This window comes from Tasmannia lanceolata, unplaced genomic scaffold (assembly GCF_043159265.1).
Source record: "Tasmannia lanceolata isolate RefF3 unplaced genomic scaffold, GAP_Taslan_0.1 ptg000008l, whole genome shotgun sequence".
NCBI classification, from domain to species: domain Eukaryota; kingdom Viridiplantae; phylum Streptophyta; class Magnoliopsida; order Canellales; family Winteraceae; genus Tasmannia; species Tasmannia lanceolata.
Window position 1 is genome coordinate 4,358,502 of NW_027518685.1, and position 22,320 is coordinate 4,380,821.

Genomic DNA, 22,320 nt, shown 5'->3' on the forward strand with positions numbered 1-22,320 from the left:
TTTCTCTGTAAGTGGGGTGGATAAGTTGACGGTGGAGAGTAGGAGGGAGCAAGCGAGCAGGCGTCGAGCACCTTTTCCCTTCCCTTTTCGCTTAGGATCGAGTCCTCTTAATGGTGGTTGAAGCTCATCTTTAATGGTGTCTGGTATAAGGATTTGTTCTCAATCCCCCAGATTAGATTAGGTATTTTTTTCTCCTGGTCCGATCCGGTCCTTTCCTGATCAGGAGCTTAGTGGCCTATTTATTCTTCTTTCCTGCATGCAGATTTCCTTCATGAGATGCCATGCGGACATCTCTCATCATTTTGGAGAGAAAGCATTCTTTTATTGGATTGGGTTGCCCCCTGGCTTGGCGGCGTGCATGGCTTTGTAGTGTAAATCCACCCATAATCGTGATGACGGATAACCATGCTTAAGATTTTAGCAGCGAGGAGGTGACACGTGGCGAGATCATGTGGCTCTGCCGTGCTTTAACATCTTTCTTAATCCTGATTAGATTCCTCTGATATAAGGGTGACAAGTGGCGGGATCTGACGGTTCCACCGTCTTTACACCCTATCAGATGGCACATTTGATCGAAAAGCAACCCACTTTTTAAGAGGCTGCTGGATCAAATATCAAGGGTGGGACTATTGGCATACCACCTGCAAGGGACTTCACAGGCGGGCACCATATAATTTCTCTTCATATTCTGACTAAGTGGCATCATATAAGATTAACAATTCTAGTTCCGTCACGATTATATTATAATTATCCGACATATTTCCGTCACCAATTACCCTGCTTGTCAAACTCGACAAAAACTGGTAGGAGAAAATTTGTGTTCTTGACTAAGAATCTTAAATAACATAAATCCAAAAGAGGCCCTTGGAAGTGGTAAGCGGAAAATTCATTACATTAATACGTGTGGATGTTTCCTAGCTTCTTGACACCACCTTTGAAATATGTTGTGTTTCCAAAGGAGGCTTTGAGGCTTTTCAAAGAGCAGGAAAGTTGGAAACTGAAAATATCCTTTCCCATTTAAAAAATCAATAAAATTTGGAAATCGTCTTTCTTGCGTGTAACACAAAGTCTTCTCCTATATGCCGTGGGAGGACAGACGCTACATGATCTTACAATGTTTTTTTTTTTTTTTTGGAATGACATTACATATCTTATACTGCTCAGAAACCTAATACAATAGTGCGTAATGAAATTTAGTGTGCGAACGATTTCATTATTCCTAGGTGCTTAAAATTCATCGAGATAGCATGCAGTGTTATGTTTCTAAATTTGATACTGTATGACAGGAATATCGAGGAGCAATTCACAAGGATAGAATCGTGCCAGTTGTAGGGTTAATCCAGAGATTAGGAAATAAACAGTGTGGACAGAAGTGGGCAGGTTCATCGTAGTAAGGCCCTGTTTGTTTTAGATTATGACAACCGATTGCAGAGTCCCCAGCCGCTCATTGGACCGAAACTTGCACTAAATTTGAGTCCAATAATCAGTTGGGAACTCCACAATCGGTTGGCATAATCTGAAACAAATAGGCCCCAAATGAAATACCCAGTTGTAAATTTTGAATTCCTTGTGGGTATTTTTGTCAGAAACCTTAAAATCTAGACTAGTGCTAATGCTCACCTATACAGCGTCAGATGAAGAGAGGCTGACCACTTGAGCAAGAGGTCCTTCACAAAAAGAAAGGAAATCAGCTAGCTAAGGATGAGCTGGTCTTGGAAAAACCCAAAGAGAGTGAACAAAATTTGGTTTGGAGGAAGAGGTCCTTCACAAAGAAAGGAAACCTTCACAAAGAAAGGAAATCAACCAGCTAAGGATGAGCTGGTCTTGGGAACCAGAGACAGTGAGAGAGATTTGGCTCGGAGGAAGATATGGATCATAGAGAAGAAGCATGGGTGGTATTTTGGAAATTGTAAATCAAAATTAATGCTTGTGGTTATTTGAATAGTCTTTGTAAGTCTTCTATGTTAGTTTTATGTGTTTTCTAGATTCTTAATGTCTAGCTAGATTATTAAAAAGTCAAATAGTGAGTTCTTATGTTGTTGCTTATGATACCTAGATGACTCATGGGAACTACAACTATGTGTTTAATGTATTTGCTATTTAGGTATGTCTTAAGTCTATATGTATGAAGTCATTGTTGGAGAGATTGTAAGCTTAAGAACTTCAAGGTAAATCCTAAAGAGAAGCTTCAAGGGTGAAGGCTTAAGGGGAAATTACATGATCATAGCACGCATAATCGATCCCAAGCTCCCTTACCTTTCTCTTATGATCATAGCATGCATAATCGATCCATCAAAGTGGGGCCAGAGGGTAGTCACTGGTCACATACCAAGAAAGTCATGACCATGGAGAAACCGAGAAAGGGATAAATTGAGACTTATGGAAGGTAGTTGGATGGACCGAGCTAATTTGAACAAAATGGCATCATGATTGTTCCCAAAGAAGCGAGGGAACAATGGGATGAGTCAAAGGGGTGAAGGGGTGTTGGGCATAGAAGTGTTGTCGATGGAGTCAGATTGCAGTGATAAATTACATCCCCCACTCCCCCGCCCCCCCCCCCCCCTAACAAAACCACACACACGTCTCTACGGGCTGTGAAGCCACAACCGGTACAACACAACTATAAACTGGTTTCTCTCTCTCTCTCTCTCCAACATGGTGGCCCAACACTTAATTTGTTAAAATCTTAGAGCAAGGTAGGCCCCACCCATGTTTCTCAAAATGAACTATATGGCCCACACCATAGGATGATCCAAACTATTCATTTGAAGGGCCACATCATAAATAGGTTGTGTCCCAAAAACTCATTTCCATAGGATAATCCTAGCCCTCAGATCTAAAGAGAAACTGCATAATATGGAAACCTCTATAGACCAGAGGGTTGCAATCATCCTATGGAAATGATTCTAAGGGCACAACCGATTTACGTTGTGGCCCATCGAATGGATGGCTTGGATCATCCTATGGTGTGGAACGTACACTTCATCTTTAAAAATATGGATGGCACCTATAATTGGGCCCTAATGTCACTAGACTTTGCTCCCAAAATCAGCTCTATCAGACGAATCTAACCCATTGACCTATAGATAATTAAACTACACCATATAGAAATCTGTATAGATTGAAGGGTTACGATCATCGAAGGTAGATGATTTTCACGGTACGACATATTTACGTTGGGACCTACCAATTGCAGTGCATGCTTTATATATTTGAAAAAGGTGGACCCCACTTTATTTTTAAAAGAATACGTGCAATTCCATACATATTCCGATATAGAGATGATTTTTAGGGAAAGGCCTTTTTATTAGGCCCATCAAAGTATTTTTCAAAATGGATTGTACGACCCACACCACACCATATATAGGACTATCCAAATTGTCCATTCGATAGGATGATTGCAACCCTCTAATCTCTAGAGGTTTCGTTATGTTATGTAAAAATGAGTTTTGGTTGCTCTATTCCGAATATTGTAAAAATGTCCACCATAAACTTGCCCCATTCAGAGTCTTTAATGGACAAAGTGTTTTAGTTGCCAAGAGACTGAGTCTATAGAAAAGTGACTATTGCCCATTTATTTGGAACAATATAAGTTGGGAAAATATATTCACCCCCTTTTCTTCCATGGGCCACCCCACTTTAGAGTATTTAGGACAACTCTTTTTACACTACAAAGGGGTGGCTAGGTGAAAAGAGGGGACAAATATATCATTTCCCATGAAAGTGAAGTAATCTCAAGGTGGCACACAAGATAAATGGTTGCAATTACTTCACCCATCTCTCTCGTGGTGTACTAGGAAGTTGACTTGATCCCTAGAAAACCAAAAGACTTAAAGTTAGGAAGACGAGACGCGTGGGGACCTGCTTGACTTCATAAGGAAACAAATTAATGCGTCTATCCATAATCTAACAGGTGGGTCGACTGGTGTAACTTCTGGTGGTGTTTTTTTGGAAACTAGGGTTGAGCTCTACCTTGAAATTAGGTTGGGTTTAGGTCTCAAGAGGGATTTTATTTGGCTCTTTATATCTTGTTAAGTGTATATTTAACATGTAAATCGATTGAAATTGGGCAATTAGGTGGTTCCCTGTTAAGATTTGCCAGATCTGCCATTAAGTTTGATCGTTGGAGCATCTAAGATTAGATGGGAGGTAGTTCGACTAGATTATGCAAGTATTTTAGATTAAGTTTATCCTTTCTTAATCTTATCTCTATCAGGTTTACCATCATCCTTATCTGTAAGTGCACATTGGAGGTAAAGATTGCCCCGTATATGATGAGACACTAGATGCTCCAGATTTGGCTAAGCGAACCCCTAATGCAGCTCGGGCTTCTAGAATGGGAAGCCCTTCGCTCCCTCACCTTCGGCTAAAGTCAAGTGGCTTTGAAGCCTACTTATGGAGCTCCGTCACCTTACGGCTTAAAGTGTTTAGCTCCTTCACATTCTGCTACAGTTGCCTCAGCGCCAGTTCACGCCCTTGAGCCTGTAGCTGAGTCAAATCCTCCCGCTCGAACGTGGCCTGATTAATCACTTGTTTTTGTCCCTCAAGTAGGGGGGAAACTAGCCTAAAGTATCAAATGCAACAATTGCGTGTATTTCGAAGAGGAGTAGTGACATCTGAAATGATCGGGCGGCGTGGCTCTGATTCTTCTCCCACTTCGTCATGTAGTTGACCGAAGGTCTATCCATGAGAATGAGCCGAATGGCCTATCCCAAAAGAGGAGCACGGGAGCTCACTCCCTCAATGAGTCTATCCTGCTTCAGGCCATGTTGGTCGTTTCATTATGCCAGCTAATCCAGTACTCGACGGGAAAGCATGTATGCGAAAGTGGGCGAGGATCAGGCTTGATTCGAGGCGTCAGCAAAACACTGCCGTCTGTTCCAAAAACAAAACCCCCTTAGCGCCCCGGATTTAGCACTCCTAAAAATGAAGAAAATGAGAATATATGCAAATGCAGATCTTTAATCTCATCCATGAGATTGCAAGTCTCCATTGTGAAACAACCAATTACTCTAAGTGGCAACAGTGGCCACTCCTTTGGGTTGGTCGTGGATTATTCGGTTTAGAACTCAGGACCTGCTGTGAGACAAATAGATGTCATACCCAATTACTCCAGAAGCTTAAGCTTTTAAACTTGGTCTTATTTAATCATTTATACTTCAACATCAATTTCCAGTCATATATCCCTTTGACCCATGAGATTGTGTTCAAATATAATCAATTGAGGCAGCATTCACGCCACTTGTCCAACAACACCAGGTGCTTCTTGGTATTATTATTCTAATTTTTTGGTCGGTAAAGCCGGCCGTTTTATGCCGGGGTTTTTTTTTTTTCTGGGATTTATGTGGGTAAAGGTAGGAGACAAAAGAGGGGACAAGCATTAATTAGAGAAAGATATTATGATGAGTGGAGAGAGAGGGTAGAGAGAGAAAGAGAGAACACCATTTTCAAGAGAAGATTTTGCTGATGTCAACAAGAAAAAGCTGATGTGACCACTAAAACTTTACCCACATAAATCCTGGGAACAAAAAAAACCTAGCATCCAAACAGAGCATAAAAGATTAATTTTCCATGCTCTTTCTCGGGAGAATGATGCAATCAAATGGAGCATTAATGTAAATTCTCACTACGTAGACTACCTTTTACAGGCTCACATATGTAAATTCTCACTAAATAGTCACTCATTGCGCTAGTATTAATGTACACTACCTAATTATTTATTAAATGCTGTTAAAGGATTTTTCTTTTGTTGGTTTTGGGACAATCAGACCGAATGATCGAATCCAAATGGACTTGAATTCAAACACCAAGGGTGGGATGCGATCTAATCATGATCCAAGTGAATTGGGATCTAGAAATGGGTGGGTCTGATGTTTTGAGGGCAAAGCTTTCCTAACAGTTTTTTTTTTTTTTTTTTTCAATGGCCTTTCCTAACAGAGTATAAAAAAACAGAGATAAAAACATAGAACGGTGCCCGAAATCACATATTCAGAACTCTTGTACAGTGCTAGAATTCGATAAGAAGAGATTTATTTAGGATTCATGATTCCTTCCAATTTTCCCACCATACAGAAGACCACATAAGAAAGATATTAAAAGATTTACAAATACATACGCCCTTGTATGGAATAACCATAATCACTCCCTAGGGCAATTTTCATTGAGTAGCTACCAAAATAAACAGAGTGAGTATACTGAAAACCTCAAAGCACCCGCCCCTAGTAATTATGGGTGCTGATGAAGGAGCTGTAACATTTGTGTTGTTTGATGGAGGGGTTGAAGGAGCTGTAACATTTGTGTTGTTTGATGAAGGTGGAGAAAGAGCTAGAGGAAAAGCTGGAGGAGGAGCTGGAGGTTGTGCTGTTGAGTTCATATAGAAATTGTATAACTCGTACCTCAGATTACAACTCGTACCAAGAACTCTTGCACCTTGTTTTCCCCCACAGCATTTTTTAATATCAGTTATAGCACCCTCTAGGCATTTGTTACAATCATTTCTAGACAAATCTTGGGTGCACTGAACAAGTCCATAGATCTTTTGAGAGGCATTAAAGTTGGCTTCTCCAGTCGCAAACAAGCGAGTAGAAGGACCAAACGCAGCTCTAGAAGAAAGATTTTTCAACAGCCCTCCCACAAGTTGGATAGATTGATCTGGGCTTGAGATGTTGTTTGTATTATACAGATAAATGGATGGGGCATTATTCACTGATGAGATGATACTTCGGTTTGAGTAACGTAATTGGCAGAAATCATACCAGATAATTGCAGCTTTACTGTTGGGACAATCTTGTATGATTTCTCGACTAGCCGATGTAACGCAATTCCGGCAAGTTTGAGGGGTGGTGTCACCTCTGCAGAGGGCAAGGCCGTAGACCCGGTAAGGATTTACGCCGGTGGAGGTGTTATAGAAGCTGGTGATAGAAGTGTTAGAGGAGAGAGAAGGGAGGAGGCGATTGAGATTAGTTTGGAAAGTGCTATTAGAAGTGTAATTAGCAGTAGAACAACCATAGGTCAAAAGTTGGGCATGAGTGAGGCCATGGAGCATGAGAAGGGAAGTAAGCAAGAGCAATTGAAGGGTTCTTGAGAGAAGGAAAAGGGTCTCTGTTGCCATGTTTGAATACTAGTAACTACACTAGTAGAGAGGATATGGGCTTTTAAGAAATGATAAAGTGGTGGAGATGTAGGGGACGAAGAGACTACAGGTCTTCCTCATGACGCGTTAATGGTCAAGTCGCTGGCTTTTGGGTCTTCTTTTCAGACCGGTGAAAATGGTGAGGAAACAAACACAACAGCTTTGAATGATTTTAACAGTTGGAAGTGGGCCATTGGGCATCAGATAATTTTCTTGGTGGTTTTATTTACTGTTCTTTGGGTGTGGTTGAATGGTTAGGATTGTCTGAGAAGTGCACTGTTTGGCTCTTTGCTCATGCATTATATTAGGGGTGCAACTCCTGCAAGGTTGGGTAGGGTTGAGGCTAACCCGAAGACTCAAAACCTCAACCCTAAGCTGACCAACCCGATCATCGGGTCAAGGAGGGTCAGCATAAACCATCAACCCTAACCCAATTTCCCAAATTGGATCAGGTTGAACGAATTGAATCGTGTTCGGGTTGATCCAAGGAAATAAAATAACCATGATCCTGAAATTTTGAAATCGCTATAAAATTAAGAGCATGGGATGCGTACGGGTTGGGTTGCTCAAGGCCTCAAACCATAACCCAACCCAAAATTAAATAAGGTAGGCTTTTCCGAAACCCAGCGACGAGATGCGAATCCAGCCCGAGCTAAAATCAGGTTGAACCCGTTGGGTTCGGGTTGAGCACAGCCCAAGTGGCACCCCCTCCTACATTATGGGTCAGGGTCCAGACCATTGTACATGTGGCCCATCTGTGACGAGGCCCAATGAATGAACGCTCCAGATTATAGTACACAATTGTCAAACAAGTCGAGAAGAGATGGCCCACACCATTTATAAATCACTTCTTGCATCAAAAGTCACATGACAAAATGTAGGCTTCTCAGAGGGGACTTCACACGCATCACACCTTCGCCGTAGGTTCCATTAGATTTAAGTCACCAAACCCCACTCTGCCCGTCATGGTCCAAGACTGCGTGAGCTTCAGGGCAGGAAAGAATTCTCATTATGTCCGTACATGTGGCAGATGATCGTGTATTAGAATAATCCAGCAATGCTATCGTTGGATGAATTTTTGGCTGATCAAGCAGTACTCGGAATCGAATCAATGGATTTTAGCATTACCCATCTTCAAACAATCAATCCAGCCACGAGATCCTAACAGTCGTGCCCCAAATTTATGTACTAAAAAATACAGCCAGATCAAGCTCTATGTTAGCCAAACAATAAGACCTAGAAAGGAATGTGGCACCATTGCCGGCGTTGATTTTGTAACTTCGAATTTTCATCAACCAGTATAACTGAGAAAATTACAACATATCGGCTACATATCAGTCTTATAACATGTATTGGAAAATAAACTTTTGTGCCACAAAACATTGTATCTTGGTGCCTGATACCAATTTAAACCGGTATCAGCTGAGAAAAACAATGTGCCGTTCATCCGAACTTCTTGTAATAAATCCTGGTATCTTTTAGTTGATTGAAAGCAAAAAAGAAATAGGACCTACAATTGATAGGTTGTATTCCAAATTTCACGCGATCAAACAAAGCGAATCCATTCCGTTATGAACCTATCGCCAGCTGAGTGCAAAACCTTAGACATTCTTTGTTTTGGCCGTCTATTTGAACCCATACCGATGACAGTCAAGACTGTTTAATCTCTGTAATTTTTTGCTGGGACCCCATCCATGATGAAGGCCAGCTCTTGGCCCATTTTTTGCGTGCACCTATTACCCCGAAGGAGAATCCACAGCAAAAGGCGTGGTTCAAACTTAATTTTGATGGTAGTTCCTTTGGAAACCCGGGTAGGGCCGGTTTTGGTGGGGTAATTCAAGATGCATGCTGTCGCACAATAATGTCCTATACGGGTCCATCAGGAATCTGCAATGCTAATGAAGCCGAGGCGAGAGCCTTAATATTCAGACTTAAATGATTTGAAAAGCATAATTTGGGGCCTCTTATTGTAGAAGGTGATTCTGCCAACGCAATAACATGGGCATCAAACAAATGCAGTCGTCCTTGGAGGCTTTATAATATTCTTGATGAAATCTGGGACTTGGTTCGTATCATTCACCCCCGACTAGTGCATAAGAGAAGATCTGCAAACTCGGTGGCGAAGGTTTGGCAAAAGAGGGTGTCGATCTTGTGACTACCTGTGTGTCTGTCTCTGACCTTACCGAGGATCCGTAGGTGTGAATCTCTTGTATGCTTTTGTATCATAGTCTGTTTTTTTATTATATTTTAGGGGACATCTTGTCCCCGGTGTATGTAACTCTCTTGGATGGAATGGAATCTGTTACCTCTCAAAAAAAGCCATCACTTCTAGATGTCACACGAACCATCATAGCTTTCCTCGTAATCACACGTTCAATTGAAACCTTGAGATGGCCTACAAAATATGCGGAGATTTCATTTCATTCGCTTTTCTACCAGAATTAACTACATATCTAGTGGAAAAATAATGGGAACATTGCTTTGAAAATAACTGTACAGTTGCTGCTTCAAGACAATGCAGCACCAACTGGAATGATCGGGAGGAGTAGCCAACACCATGAACTTTATTGCAAAATGATCATAACACTGTGTTTAATAGAAAAACAAATAAACATAGAAATCAAACAAAAACATTAATTAAAACACAAGATTAATGTGGTTCGTCACCTACTGTGACACCTTTCACAGACGAAATCAAACCAAGAGTTTCCACTATATGTGATGATTACAAAATACAGGAAGTGATCTACAATCAAAACATAATATAAAATCCCAATCCTATAGTTTCACATAAACACACAAAAATACGCAAATTTCGTAAGCAGACATGAAGTGCATCTGCAATCCTTTTTGCATTAATATATGTTTCCATTATTATAAAAATAAAAAAAAAAAAAAAAAACCTTACAAAGCTACACTGCCCCTTAAGCAACCATACAACAAAATTTTCACCTCAGTAGTCAAAAGAGCATTGGATCATGTGTCTAACTCAATTATAGTCATGAATCTCCTCCAACAAGAATATAAACCCTGAAATTACTTTGACTATCACAACTGCTACTCCACCTGCATCTGTGTAAACCTGCACCCACAAACCACCCCAATGCTGCCAAAGCATGTACGCATTTGTTCCCTCAAGGTAACGCAGCACCGCGTCAAGGGCCACACTCACCCAAACTACCCACTACCCATCAAAAAGAGAAAAAGAAAGGCCCCATCTATTTGTACTTCCTATTTTTATAGCATATCCCCCTAACAGCATCTTATGTTCAGAATTGATTCCAACACAACTTTCAGCCCTCCCTCTTATCCATCTTACAAATAGGGCATATGACTGCACTTTCACAGCTTTCATCAAACCAACATAGTTCTTAGTCTACTTCAATTTCAGACTCACCACCGCCAATAAAAGATGCCAAGATTGCAACTAGCTCAAATTTTCTTAAATCTCACCAAAATTAGCATAACAGAAACCAAGAACTAGAAAGGATATATATAATATTAACAAAGACAGTAATCACAATTTACCAGTCAGATCTCAATCAGTCAACCTCGGAGACGACTACTTCGGCCTTGGAAAACATGTCCAGCAGCTCCTGCAAGCTGAAGCAGTTAGTGAGCCTCTAAAAATACAGCACGTCCCACAGCTTCCGCTAATGGGAGCCGCAGAACAGCCTCTAGCGGTCACCTTGCCATCCTAAAAATCGGTGTCAAGTGAATGTGAATCCTCTAAATAGGCAACACCGCAAAGTTCTCTGAAAGGGGTTTCTCGGATTCATTTTCAGAAGGATTTCCTCAGATGGAGGGAAATCCCAAGAAATATCTATAGATGCATGGAAATTAACTCCTCGCCTTTGCATATTCTTATAAAAATCTCTATTACTTTATCACGTGAAGAAGGTAAAACATCACAGCAATGTCGTCTTGGGGCCTGCAACTGAAAAAAAAATATCAATGCATAGAAGCTCAACAATGAAACAAAATCAATAGTGCTTGAGAACTGAACTCCATAATGATGCAAAATCTTGGCAATACCTGTCCAATCTCAAGATTGAGCTTCTTAGAAAACACATTTATCTGTTCCAGATTGTTTTCTGATCTTAGCAGGCAATTCCTAACAACATGCTTTTTGTAATTGCTCCTTATCCCATAAACATCAGAAGACACACTTTCTAGAAAGAAAATAGCAGGTCCATTACATCGGTCTTTGGGTAATTCCCTTGTGCTAAACATATACTGACTTGAACTAACATCTCGACCTCTCTTCCATGGTGTAAATGTACGCTGCAAAGAAAGAAGGTCAGGAAGAAGTTGATTGCCTTCAAACACCTGAACAGCATATCCCCATGAAACAGAAATCGTCCGTGAATGTGAACGGTCATAGCAAACAGTTTGCTGCAAAATCCGGTCATGATCAACTTTTACAGCTTCAAATAGGCGCTCTAAAGCTTGAGTGCGGTTCATGTTAGGAAATATTGGTTCCACATAATCCAAGTGATGAAGAGATACCAAAGGTGTTAACGGATGAGCCGACAACATTCCGAACAGATCCCCACGAATATCAATCTGGTAAATGCAAAGCAAATATCAATCTGGTAAATGCAGATGATAATCTTACATATGATTCTAAGTGCTGATGTTGCAAAAGATAACAAAAAGTAATCTTATTGTAAAAAACTGCATAAGGAACAAGAAAAATTCAGAGTGAATCCATGGAGATGCACAAGTTAGTAAACTGAATCATTTATCCGGCCCAATCAACTCTATTCAGTCAAGACTTTAACTGAGTTTCCCGTAGGACATAGTGCAAGAGGCATCTTCTTAGTATTTACAGTGTAGGGCCAATATGAGGAACATCCAATATCATATTGACCTCATCCTAGGAGCTAGTTTGCCCTACCTTCCGTGCTACAGGATGAGCCCAAAGGAGTATGTAGCACTGCAAGGTCAGGATGATGCGCTCATTCGTAAGGGCACAATCCCTCAAAGTTATTTCCAAAACACCCTTGAGCTACCCGTTACATGGGACACCCAATCGGCCTTCAACAAACCCAGAGTACTCAAGCATAGGCCCCATCAAACCACCCGCACCACTACCCAACTGTTCGGACAATAGGCTGGCCGTTTGGACAAGACTCAAGAGGGTCGCCAATCGACAGCCTATAATTTAGGATCTAGACTTTGTTGCCCAAATTAAAGTTTATCCTCTCCCATTTCGGACTTATTTCTAATTGGACAACCCTAAAAAATAGAGCGTCATCATCCCAAAATACTACTTTTAATCTCACACAGTTTCAGGTAAAAAAGACAAATTTCAAGTGAAAGTTGATCCAGAGCATCGTCTTTAGCCTTCAGCGAAGTTGTAGAATGAATTCAAACTCCTAAAACTTTAGTCCCATATTGGAAAAAAATTCATCTCTCTCCATGAAAGTTGATCCAGACCATCATCTTTGCCCTTCAGCCAAGTTGTTGCTAGAATTCAAGCTCCAAAAACTTAAGTACCACATTGGAAAAAAAAATTCATCTCTACCCATGAACCTTCAGCCTACAAAAGGAGACCCTCACCAGGCATCTAAACACATAGTATTCTCCATTAACAAGCTTTTGAAGAAAAAATTGAATCATCAAATGTTATTCACTAGCAACTCAAAACTTTTTGTAGTCACACGGAAGGAGCTGAGGATCCCCTGCTCCAGCTCACACTTTGAGAAGTGAGTATTTTAAGTTATTTTATTGCTTTAATTAATTAAGGGATAGTTTAGCTTTAATTCCTCTTCATCTTAGGAATAATAGGCTAGTTTCACACTTTCACTTGCTCCCCTCGCTACTTCCTATACTAGTAGGGACCAATCATCGATTGGGCAGATCCGATACTTAATGTTTTCCAAATCTATAATCAGAGTCATCGATTGGGCGGATCCGATACTTAATGTTTTCCAAATCTATAATCAGAAGAGACTGAGGCTGTTGGATTGTGGAAGAAGCTAGAGTCTCTGTATATGTGCAAGTCTCTCACCAATCGTCTGTATTTGAAGCAAAAACTCTACGCGCTGCGTATGAGGGAAGGTACGCCTATTTTCGAACACCTTGATGAGTTCAATAAAATCATTATAAACCTGAGGAATATTGATGTTAAAGTTGAAGATGAGGATCAAGCTCTTATTTTACTGTGTTCTTTACCTCCTTCATATGAGCATCTTGTTGATACATTGTTGTATGGAAATGATACGATCTTCATGTGTCAACCCGTCTTTTTTAACGCCTACGAAAGATGTGAGTTGGAGAATGTGTATATACATCATAGCCATCAATAAAATCACTGTGAAATTTCAATTTCTTATACCATGATTAGATGACATGCTAGATATGGTGGTTTTAAAGGTGTTTTCGAAGATATATTTGAGTAGATACAAACAAATTAGAATCCGATAGGATGATGAATGAAAAATGGTTTTTTTTTTCTCCGTTTCTTTCGATGTAAAAATGGTTTTTAAAGCTAAAGGTTGTATAAATGGCTAGTGATGCCATCAATACAAATATATTTGGTTTTTTGGATCTTGCTTCTCTTACCTTGTGAAACAAATATATTTGGTTTTTTGGATCTTGCTTCTCTTTCCTTGTGAATTCAAGGATTTCTCAGAAGGAGACTGTGCTCTTTTTCGCTGACCTGCTGTATGTTACGGTCCTGAGTGGGGGCCCGCCTAGGGATTAGACTGGGTGGGACCCGCTTTTTTGGCGTATTGGCAAGGTACCTAACACTGTAATGTGGCAAAGACACTAGTCTTATAGAATCATTCCTATGCTCATTCAACACTCATTCCCGTACTCAATTGCAAAAATCATAAAACATTTTAACTTTAAATAACACATAAGCGCTAAAAATTGCAGAAAATTAAGCTTTGATGCAGGGGAAACAGGATGGTGACTGGAATTAATTTCACAAAAATAGACAAATGTATTATCTACCCATTATTCAAAAAACAGAACTCAAATTAGAAGAAAAAAAAAAATCAAATAAAAGTGAAAACTGCAATGATACCTGATGAAACCCTAGCTCGCGTGTCAACCCTACTCCAAGCTCTGCCAAGCAAGAGAAAACCCTAGCATCACTTCCATACAGATGCGAATACCTCACCAAACACGAATCCAAAACCCTCGCCAAAACCCTAGCGAGCGGATAACTAACAGCAAAACCCCCTCCACCAAAAGCCATTCCAAAAGAATACTTAGAATTCTGCTCCACACTCTCCGAAATCCCCCCAACATAAAACCACAAATCATGATCGTATTTCGAGAGTGTCATTACCAAATTCTCCGCAAAAAACACCGTATCATCATCTCCGAGAACGATCCAACGGACGTCCGAGAGATTTAAGGCGACAATCTCCGATACGATACGTGACACACGAATCGCAGATCGGAGGCCGCCTTTGAAGGTGTAGGGAAAACGTGACGTATCGGAAGAGATACGAATCGGAGGGAGATTAGGGTTTCGGAGAGAATGTGTATCGTATGGGGTGCGATCGAGAAATACGTATCCGCGCATGTATTGGGGTTTCCACCAGAGGCGTACGTATTCATTTCGCTTAGGCCAGGATTTAGCCGAAGAAGCGATGCCGAATATGACGTGGTGGAGGGTGGTCTGAGGGGAAATATGGGGGTCAGGGATTTTGCGTATACAAGTGAGAGTAGGGATAGGGTTGCGTGATAGGAGGAGGAATATGAGGCAGAGGGAGGAGAGGATGAGGAGATTTTTTAGGGGAGTGGAAATTAGGGTTTTGCAGGGGGTGGGACAAGCCATTTTTTTGGAGGTTTGTCAGTTGTTTGGATTCCGGAAGAGAAGGTGATACAAAATAGAAATAGAGTGATACTCATTTATAACGGGAACGACACATATTGCCTGTCTTCAATTCAATAAGCAGGAATGATACTGTGACAGTGTGACAGAGCCCTACCAGGAGAAGCTTATCCGGGCCCAGCCACGACAACGTTAACGTGGTTCAAACTTCAAACGTCAAACAAAGGAAGTAATATATCGCCCCCTTTTTTTGCCGGGACACCGCACTCTAGTGTATTTGTCTCTTTGATTACTCTCTTTTTACACTATAGGAGCTGACCCGGGTAATAAATGGGTGAACATATCATTTTCCTTCAAACAGAGGGAAGTGATATATGGGTCCATTTTTTAACTTGAGACACCCCCTCTACTATAAAAGAGTAGTCATCATCAAGGTTTAAAATTTCGGTTTCGGTGCCGGTTTCGGACCCTGGAATTTCGAAATTTAAAAATTTCGGTCTAGATCTAGTACATAACTCGAAACCAATATTTTATTTAATATTAAATTTCGGTTGAAATTTCGGTAAAATATTAAATTAATATAAAAAACAGTTTTTTTGGGTCAAAGTTCGGAAAAACCGAAATTTCGACCGAAATTCCAAAATTTCGGCCGAAATAAATGATCGTTTCGGTTTGGGTCGATTTCGGTGTCAGTCTCCACCGAAATCAATTTCGGATTTCGGTCGAAATTTAAAACCATGGTCATCATAATTAAAAAATAGATTTAAATTTCGGTTTTGGTTTCGATTTTACACCGAAATCCGCTGCAAAAAAAAAGGAATTACTTAATTTTTATGAAATTTCTGTAATATGGGCAAAATTTCATAAAAATATTATGTTTTAAAATATTATTTAAAAACAAAATTAATTATTTTCTCAAAATTTCCAATTTCGCAAAAAAATTCGGTTTCGGTCCCAACAGAAATCCAAAATTTTGGAAATTTGGAAGGGATTTCCCACGAAATTTAAAACTGTAATCATAAAAACATTAGATTGGGCTGTCCCGTCCCGGGTTAAAAAAAGGGAAATATATCACTTCCCCAAACAAAATGTTCATAACTATCTCTTCCCCAAACAAAAGAGCTGAGACAGGAAGAAAATTCCCTCAAAGATGCTTATATCAAAGTGGCCACCATGGAGGAAAAGTTTTATAGGCAGAAGTCGAGGATGAATTGGCTCAACCTTGGGGATTCTAACTCATCCTATTTTCATTCAGCTGTCAAAGCCAGAACAAATCAAAATAGCATCCAAGGCACAACCACATATGGGGGTGACATCTCTACTGACCCGGGGGAAATTGCAAAAACTATGTCCTCATACTTTCAGGACCTCCTTAATAGATCAGATAATTCATCTAGCAGAGATCCTGATCTGATCCCCGATCCTATAAGAAAGCTTTCATCTACTGTGGCCTCATTGTTAACTAAAGACTTCTCCTCGGAAGAAATCTGGCAAGTCATCAAGGATTCTGACGGGAATAAAGCCCCTGGCCCAAACGGATACAATGGAGATTTCTTCAAATCATTTTGGTACCTTATTGGAAGCGAAATAACAGTAGCAATTCAATCATTTTTTCTAAAAGGCAAAATTCTCCCTAAGCTCAATACCACTTTCATCTCCTTGATTCCTAAACATCCAGATGCTTGCTCTCCTGAGAACTATAGGCCAATCTCCCTTTGCAACTTCCTGTATAAAGTTATTACGAAGCTGTTGGCTAACAGGCTCAAACCTATTATGAATCAGCTCATTTCTCCCTTTCAATCTTCTTTCATTTCTGGTAGATCCATTCAGGATAACATCCTGATTGCTCATGATCTTTGTCATAATTTTCATCGGAAAAACCCCAAAAAAGCTATGTGTCTAAAGATGGATTTGAAAAAAGCTTGTGATAGTGTCAACCACTCTACCCTCCTTTGTTTTTTTATCAAAAATAGGGTTCCCTCCTAGATGGTGCAATTGGATACAACAGTGCATCTCCACTGCATCATTTTATGTTCTCATTAATGGAGCCCCTCATGGATTTTTCAGATCTTCCAATGGTTTAAGACAAGGAGACCCCCTTTCCCCCTTGCTGTTCTGTTTTGTTATGGAGATGTTATCTTGTATCCTTCATTCAAACCTTGTCCAAGTAACCATCTCCTCTCCGTTCTCTAAAGGAGATCTCACTATTTCCCATACTTTTTTTGCAGACGAGGTAATGATCTATGCAGACCCGAATCCTCCTAATGCTTCAGGAATCTTACTTTGCCTTCGCACCTTCAAGCTTTGCTCGGGTCTGGAAGTTAATCCTACCAAGAGTGAAATCTTTTTTGCTGGTGTGGAGAATTGTACCAAAAGAGCAATCTGCAACATTCTTCATATCAGAGAAGGTAATCTGCCGATTAAATATTTGGGATTACCTCTGGTAACATCAAGACTAAATTCTAGGGACTGTCAACCAATCATCGATAAGGTGAGGAAAAAAATTTCAACCTGGACCAACCGGCATTTATCTAGATCAGGAAGAATTGAGCTAGTAAGATCTATCCTTAGCACTTATCAGATTTATTGGTCAGGGTCATTCCATATTCCAGCAGAAGTGCTTTTAGACATTGAAAAGATTTTCCGGAATTTTATTTGGTCAGGCCCTTCTCTTGAAAAGAAATATCATCATATCTCTAGGGATATCATCTGCAAGCCAAAAAAGGAAGGAGGTCTTGGGATTCGATGTCTTAAGGATCTTAACATCGCCGGACAAATCAAGCAACTTTGGAATGTCGTTTCTGGAGATAAATCTCTATGGGTTCTATGGTTTCACAGAAAATATATCAGAAATAGAAGCTTTTGGAATATCTCTATGCCTGGAAACCCCTCTTGGGTGGTTAGAGGCATTTTCAGGGTCAGAGACATAGCAAGAAAACATATTTGCTATATTGTTGGGCCAAATTCCAACCTTCTCTTTTGTAAAGACCCTTGGCATCCAAACGGCCCATTAGAAAATCAATCTTCTTTGAGTTCCATTTCCATCCCTGAATCAACCACCATCTCAGATACGATATCTAATGGTTGGTGGAGCTTGATCCATCAACATCCTTATTTATCGGATCTGAAAGCCATCATTTTCACTAGCCTCTTCTCTTCTTCCACTCCATCAGTTCCAGTCTGGATGCCTGAAGCTTATGGTACCTTCTTCACCAAAAGTGCATGGAACTCGATTCCATCCTCTCACCATCCTCCAGATTGGGTTTCATCTTTGTGGTTCCCTGGTCATATTCCGAAGTTCAGCTTCACTGCTTGGCAAGCAATTCAAGATCGTCTTCCAACCAAAGATAGACTCACCTTCCTTCCTATCAATGCTGATAAGAGATGCCTGCTTTGTAATAGTGTAACAGAATCTGTTAATCACTTATTTTTTTCTTATTCCTATTTAGCCTGGATCTGGAGATCAATTCTCAGGATATTATCCCTCTGGAAAAATCAGAGAAAATCGTTTGGAGAAAAGAAGAGTTGGATCCGGAAAAAATTCAAATTCAAAGGACAGTGTGGTTGTCTTGCAAGAATCATCTTCACTGCTTCTGTTTACTGCATCTGGTAAGAAAGAAATTGCAGACTTCATGATAAGATAAAAACTCACAAGAGCATTATCTTAGATAGAATCTGCCGTGTTGCAAGGAGCCGTGTTCTCTTCCTTAAACTGAATGAAGATTTGAATAATGTAAACAGTCGTATAGCCCAGATTTGGAATCTCCCCCTCTTTCATTCTCAATCGGAATCTAGATTTTGCCAGTGGGTGCTACCTTCTCAAACTGAGTTAAAGATAAACACAGATGCTTCGATCAGTTCTGATATGGTTTCTTTGGGAGGTATCCTCAGAGACAGCAAAGGCCAGATCATTTCTCTCTTCTCTGTTGCCTATGACTCAGTCCCCATTCAAGAGGCCGAATTAGAAGCAATCATCAGAGGTGTTCAACTAGCCAGAAACAGTCAGGTGGAAAATTTATGGATATAATCAGATTCTCTCAATGCAGTTCAGATTATTATAAAGCAATGGCCTTGCCCATGGAGAAAAATCCCTACCCTTGAAAAGCTCCATCGAGATCTAATCTCCCTAAATTCTTGGAAAATCAGCCACATTTGGAGAGAAGGTAACAGGGCTGCTGATTTCCTATCTAAAAGCAATTGCATTTGTAAAGGGGATCCCATCCCCATATCTTGTATTCCATATGATCTCTTTGTAATTGCCTTAGAGGATTCCTCTGGGACCCTCTACCCTAGATTGTAATTCTTTTTCTGTTTATTATATTCTGGTCGGGGTCTACCTAACCCCAATTTACCGAGCAAAAAAAAAATGTTCATAACTAGTTTTTATGGTAGGCAACGGTACTTTTAGCAGAACACAGTGGGCCCACGTTATTAGATGATCCAAGCCATTCATTTGTAGGGCTCCAGCTTTAATAGGCGTGCCCAAAATCCATCTCCATATGTTGATCCTATAGATACCAATACAGTTCCAGGGGTCAGGATTATGGGTGCAACTTAGGACAATTTTTGGGAATTCCGGTTTGAGATTTTATTATTCTAGTTTGGGTTGATTCAAATTCATTTTTTAGCAAAAGCTCAACCTGAGCCAACCCAGTTATACCCCTAGATAGAATCATCCTAACGTGATAGCTAAGATGTCCATAAATGGAAGGAGCAGTTAGCACTGCATGACTAGTTAATCCTTCAACCAGACCACTTGCTTAAGAACATAAATATCTCCATGTGAATCTTTCCACCCTCAGTAGAGAATCCATCCTTTGATAGTCTCTCTTATCATGACTTTAGCTTAAAATGCCACGATATAGGATTGGTATAGCCTGAAAATACTGAAAAGTTTCCATGGTCTTTTAGTTTCTAGACATTGAGCATAGGAAATGACATGGACTATGGTGGTTGTGTACAGTATATTACAGCATCATGGTACAAAATTTAGTCGTAAAAGCTGAAGCATCGTCAATGCTACAAACTTATTTTGGAAGTCTCCAGCTAACAATACGTTAAAAATAGCATTCATTACCTTTTTTTTGTAATGGAGTATTGTGCTAAATGTCTCATTCTTGATCGAGGCAGCAATTTCCTCTTGCATTGCGACTTGCCACTCCTCGATCTCTTGTGTAGCTTCCAATGAAGTCGGTTCTTCAATTGCATGGGTGATGAAGATGTTGCATAGAACCTCCTCCCTCTCGTTCTCTTCTGCGAATGATCCATCTATTCACTTGGGGTTGGGTTTCCGTACACGCGAAGATCTTCGCGGCCTTCCTGCAACTTCGTCCTGATCATCAAGCAGTGTAGGACACTTCTCCTCAGGTGTATGCCTTTGTGGTGTAATTATTTTTGGCATACCGTTCATACTATTCAAATAGAAAACGTTTTTTTTTTCTCATCTGCTTTATGTGTGTGGCTCTGGTTCTTTAGTTTTCTTCTTCTTCTTATATTACTCTTTCTTCAACACGACCAAGAAATGTCATGCTTTACTGGGTAAAACAAATCTTCTCTATGGAAACATAAAAAGAAATCCATGAGGAATTATTTACTAGCTAGGTAAAATTCAATATATCCCAACGGAAAATTTGTGATTTTTGTAGGTACTACCATACGTAAAAATGTCATGCTTTTTGTACAAATTAATACTATCCCTATATACATCCCTACGGAAAAATAGTGATTTTCATAGGTACAAGAATACCGTACGCAAAAATGTCACGCTTTTCGTACAAATTGCTACTATCCCTATGAATGAATTAACACGGGACATGGTGTATTCCCATATGGATTGAAAATGGTGTATTCCCATATGGATTGAAAATCTGTAGGTCACCTAGGGTTGTAAGATCATCCTCCCAAAAATGCCATTCTCTATAATCTCCTGGCTTACAGTTTTCTAAAGTCTGGGCGTTAGGGCAAGAGAAAGGCCATAGAATATTTGGATATAATGAGAATACGCCCAAAATCATTATTCTTCAAATTCAGTTGTCTTAACCATGTGGATCATATAAGTGACTGGTGGCACATTCTCCTGATTATCCTGTCTTTTGGGCAGTTCTAAGCATTAGAGCAGTAGAATTTCCAATTGAATATGATCATTGATCATCCTTTCTTAAATCATTTGTTTAGAGGCAATTAATTAAACAATAAAGATCATTTGCTGGTGGTTTAGATTGTACCTAGTTTATCCTGAAGTCTTTTGGGCAATTCTAATGAGCATTCATTGATAATCCTTTCTTTAATCATGTGTTTAGAGGCAATTGATTAAACAATAAAGATCATCTGATTGATGCGATTTTATTATTGGGCCAACGGACTAATACGGCCTACACATCTAGGTCTAGGGTACCAAGATTCAGATATAAAATGGAGATTGGAGCAGACCATCTACATTAGTCCTAGGAATTACTCTTTCAAATATCATCAAAGCATAGGCCGGTGTCTGGCAGCCAGGAATTTTTTTTCATGATAAATTGTTATCTCCAAGTGGTAAGAGAGTGGTAGGACGGATGGGATAAGGAGAGACTTGAGATGCCAAGAATGGGTTGAAGGGAGAAGTGGCTAAAAACTAAGGAAAAAGTCAATCAGATTTTGATAGAAATTTTTGTTTCCTGGGTTTTTCAGGCTTTTCTTGCTCTCTCCTCACTCAGTCCCTCTATCTAGCTAATCCCTCTTCCACTGTCCCTCACCATTCGATTAGCTAGTCCAGAAGAAGAAGAAATCATGGTAGCCAAGCGTGACAATCACTATCACATTTCTATGTCCTCTTCCACGAAAGAATCTAGGAATCACTCTCCCAAATATCATCAAATCATACTGTTTTTATCTGTTACAAAAGAATTGTTGGGGGTTCCACACAAAACCAAAAGATCTCACATCGGTGAAGTGAAGGGATGTGGATGGGATTATGAGGATTGGGCACCCTCCCCTTAATAGCTAGCATCTAAGGGTGAGTTCTACCCCGAGTTCCAACAAGTGGTATCAAAGATCGCACAGCAAATATTGCACATCCGTCAAGTGAAATGATGTGGATGAGCTGGCAAGAATAGACAACTGTAGTACAGTCACTGTCCTTTATTAGACCTTACATTTTCCTCCCCAATCCATCAAGTGAAATGATGTGGATGAGCTGGCAAGAATAGACAACTTTGGTACAGTCACTGTCCTTTATTAGACCTTACGTTTTCCTCCCCAATCCATCTCTACTTTTCTTTCACGGTGGCTTGACTATAAAGGCCCACACCGCGTGGCTGCGCCTTGCCACGCAAATAGAGAGGGTGTTTTATTTACTGTTCACATTTTTCACTCGTTAAAGATACTATGAGAAGCCTACGCATGAGAAGTC

General features: G+C 40.1%; 2 protein-coding genes and 1 pseudogene across 4 annotated transcripts; 1 reads left to right on the forward strand and 2 right to left on the reverse strand.

The window, feature by feature from the left end:
* Positions 1-6,013: 6,013 nt before the first annotated feature.
* LOC143884015 (antimicrobial ginkbilobin-2-like protein pseudogene) lies at positions 6,014-7,283 on the reverse strand (annotated as a pseudogene).
* A 1,086-nt stretch (positions 7,284-8,369) lies between these two features.
* On the reverse strand, positions 8,370-15,043 carry LOC143884017 (glycosyltransferase (DUF604)). Of its 3 annotated transcripts, none has more exons than XR_013252644.1 (4): positions 14,172-15,043; positions 11,168-11,698; positions 10,661-11,063; positions 8,370-9,527 (listed from the first exon to the last, which is right to left on the reverse strand). XR_013252644.1 is itself a non-coding variant. In XM_077387370.1 (3 exons), exons 1-3 carry the CDS (start codon positions 14,931-14,933, stop codon positions 10,956-10,958), a joined length of 1,407 nt encoding a protein of 468 aa, XP_077243485.1. In that variant the 5' UTR covers positions 14,934-15,041; the 3' UTR covers positions 9,743-10,955. The 3 variants fall into 3 exon arrangements, 1 of the variants encoding a protein (XP_077243485.1); XR_013252643.1 differs by having other exon boundaries at positions 10,661-11,069; positions 14,172-15,041; XM_077387370.1 differs by lacking the exon at positions 8,370-9,527 and having other exon boundaries at positions 9,743-11,069; positions 14,172-15,041.
* Positions 15,044-16,103: 1,060 nt separating this feature from the next.
* Positions 16,104-18,957, forward strand: LOC143882467 (uncharacterized). The gene is made up of 4 exons (XM_077385948.1): positions 16,104-16,746; positions 17,159-18,333; positions 18,380-18,539; positions 18,653-18,957. The coding sequence occupies exons 1-4, from the start codon at positions 16,104-16,106 to the stop codon at positions 18,955-18,957; spliced, it is 2,283 nt and encodes a 760-aa protein (XP_077242063.1).
* The last annotated feature ends 3,363 nt before the right edge of the window (positions 18,958-22,320 follow it).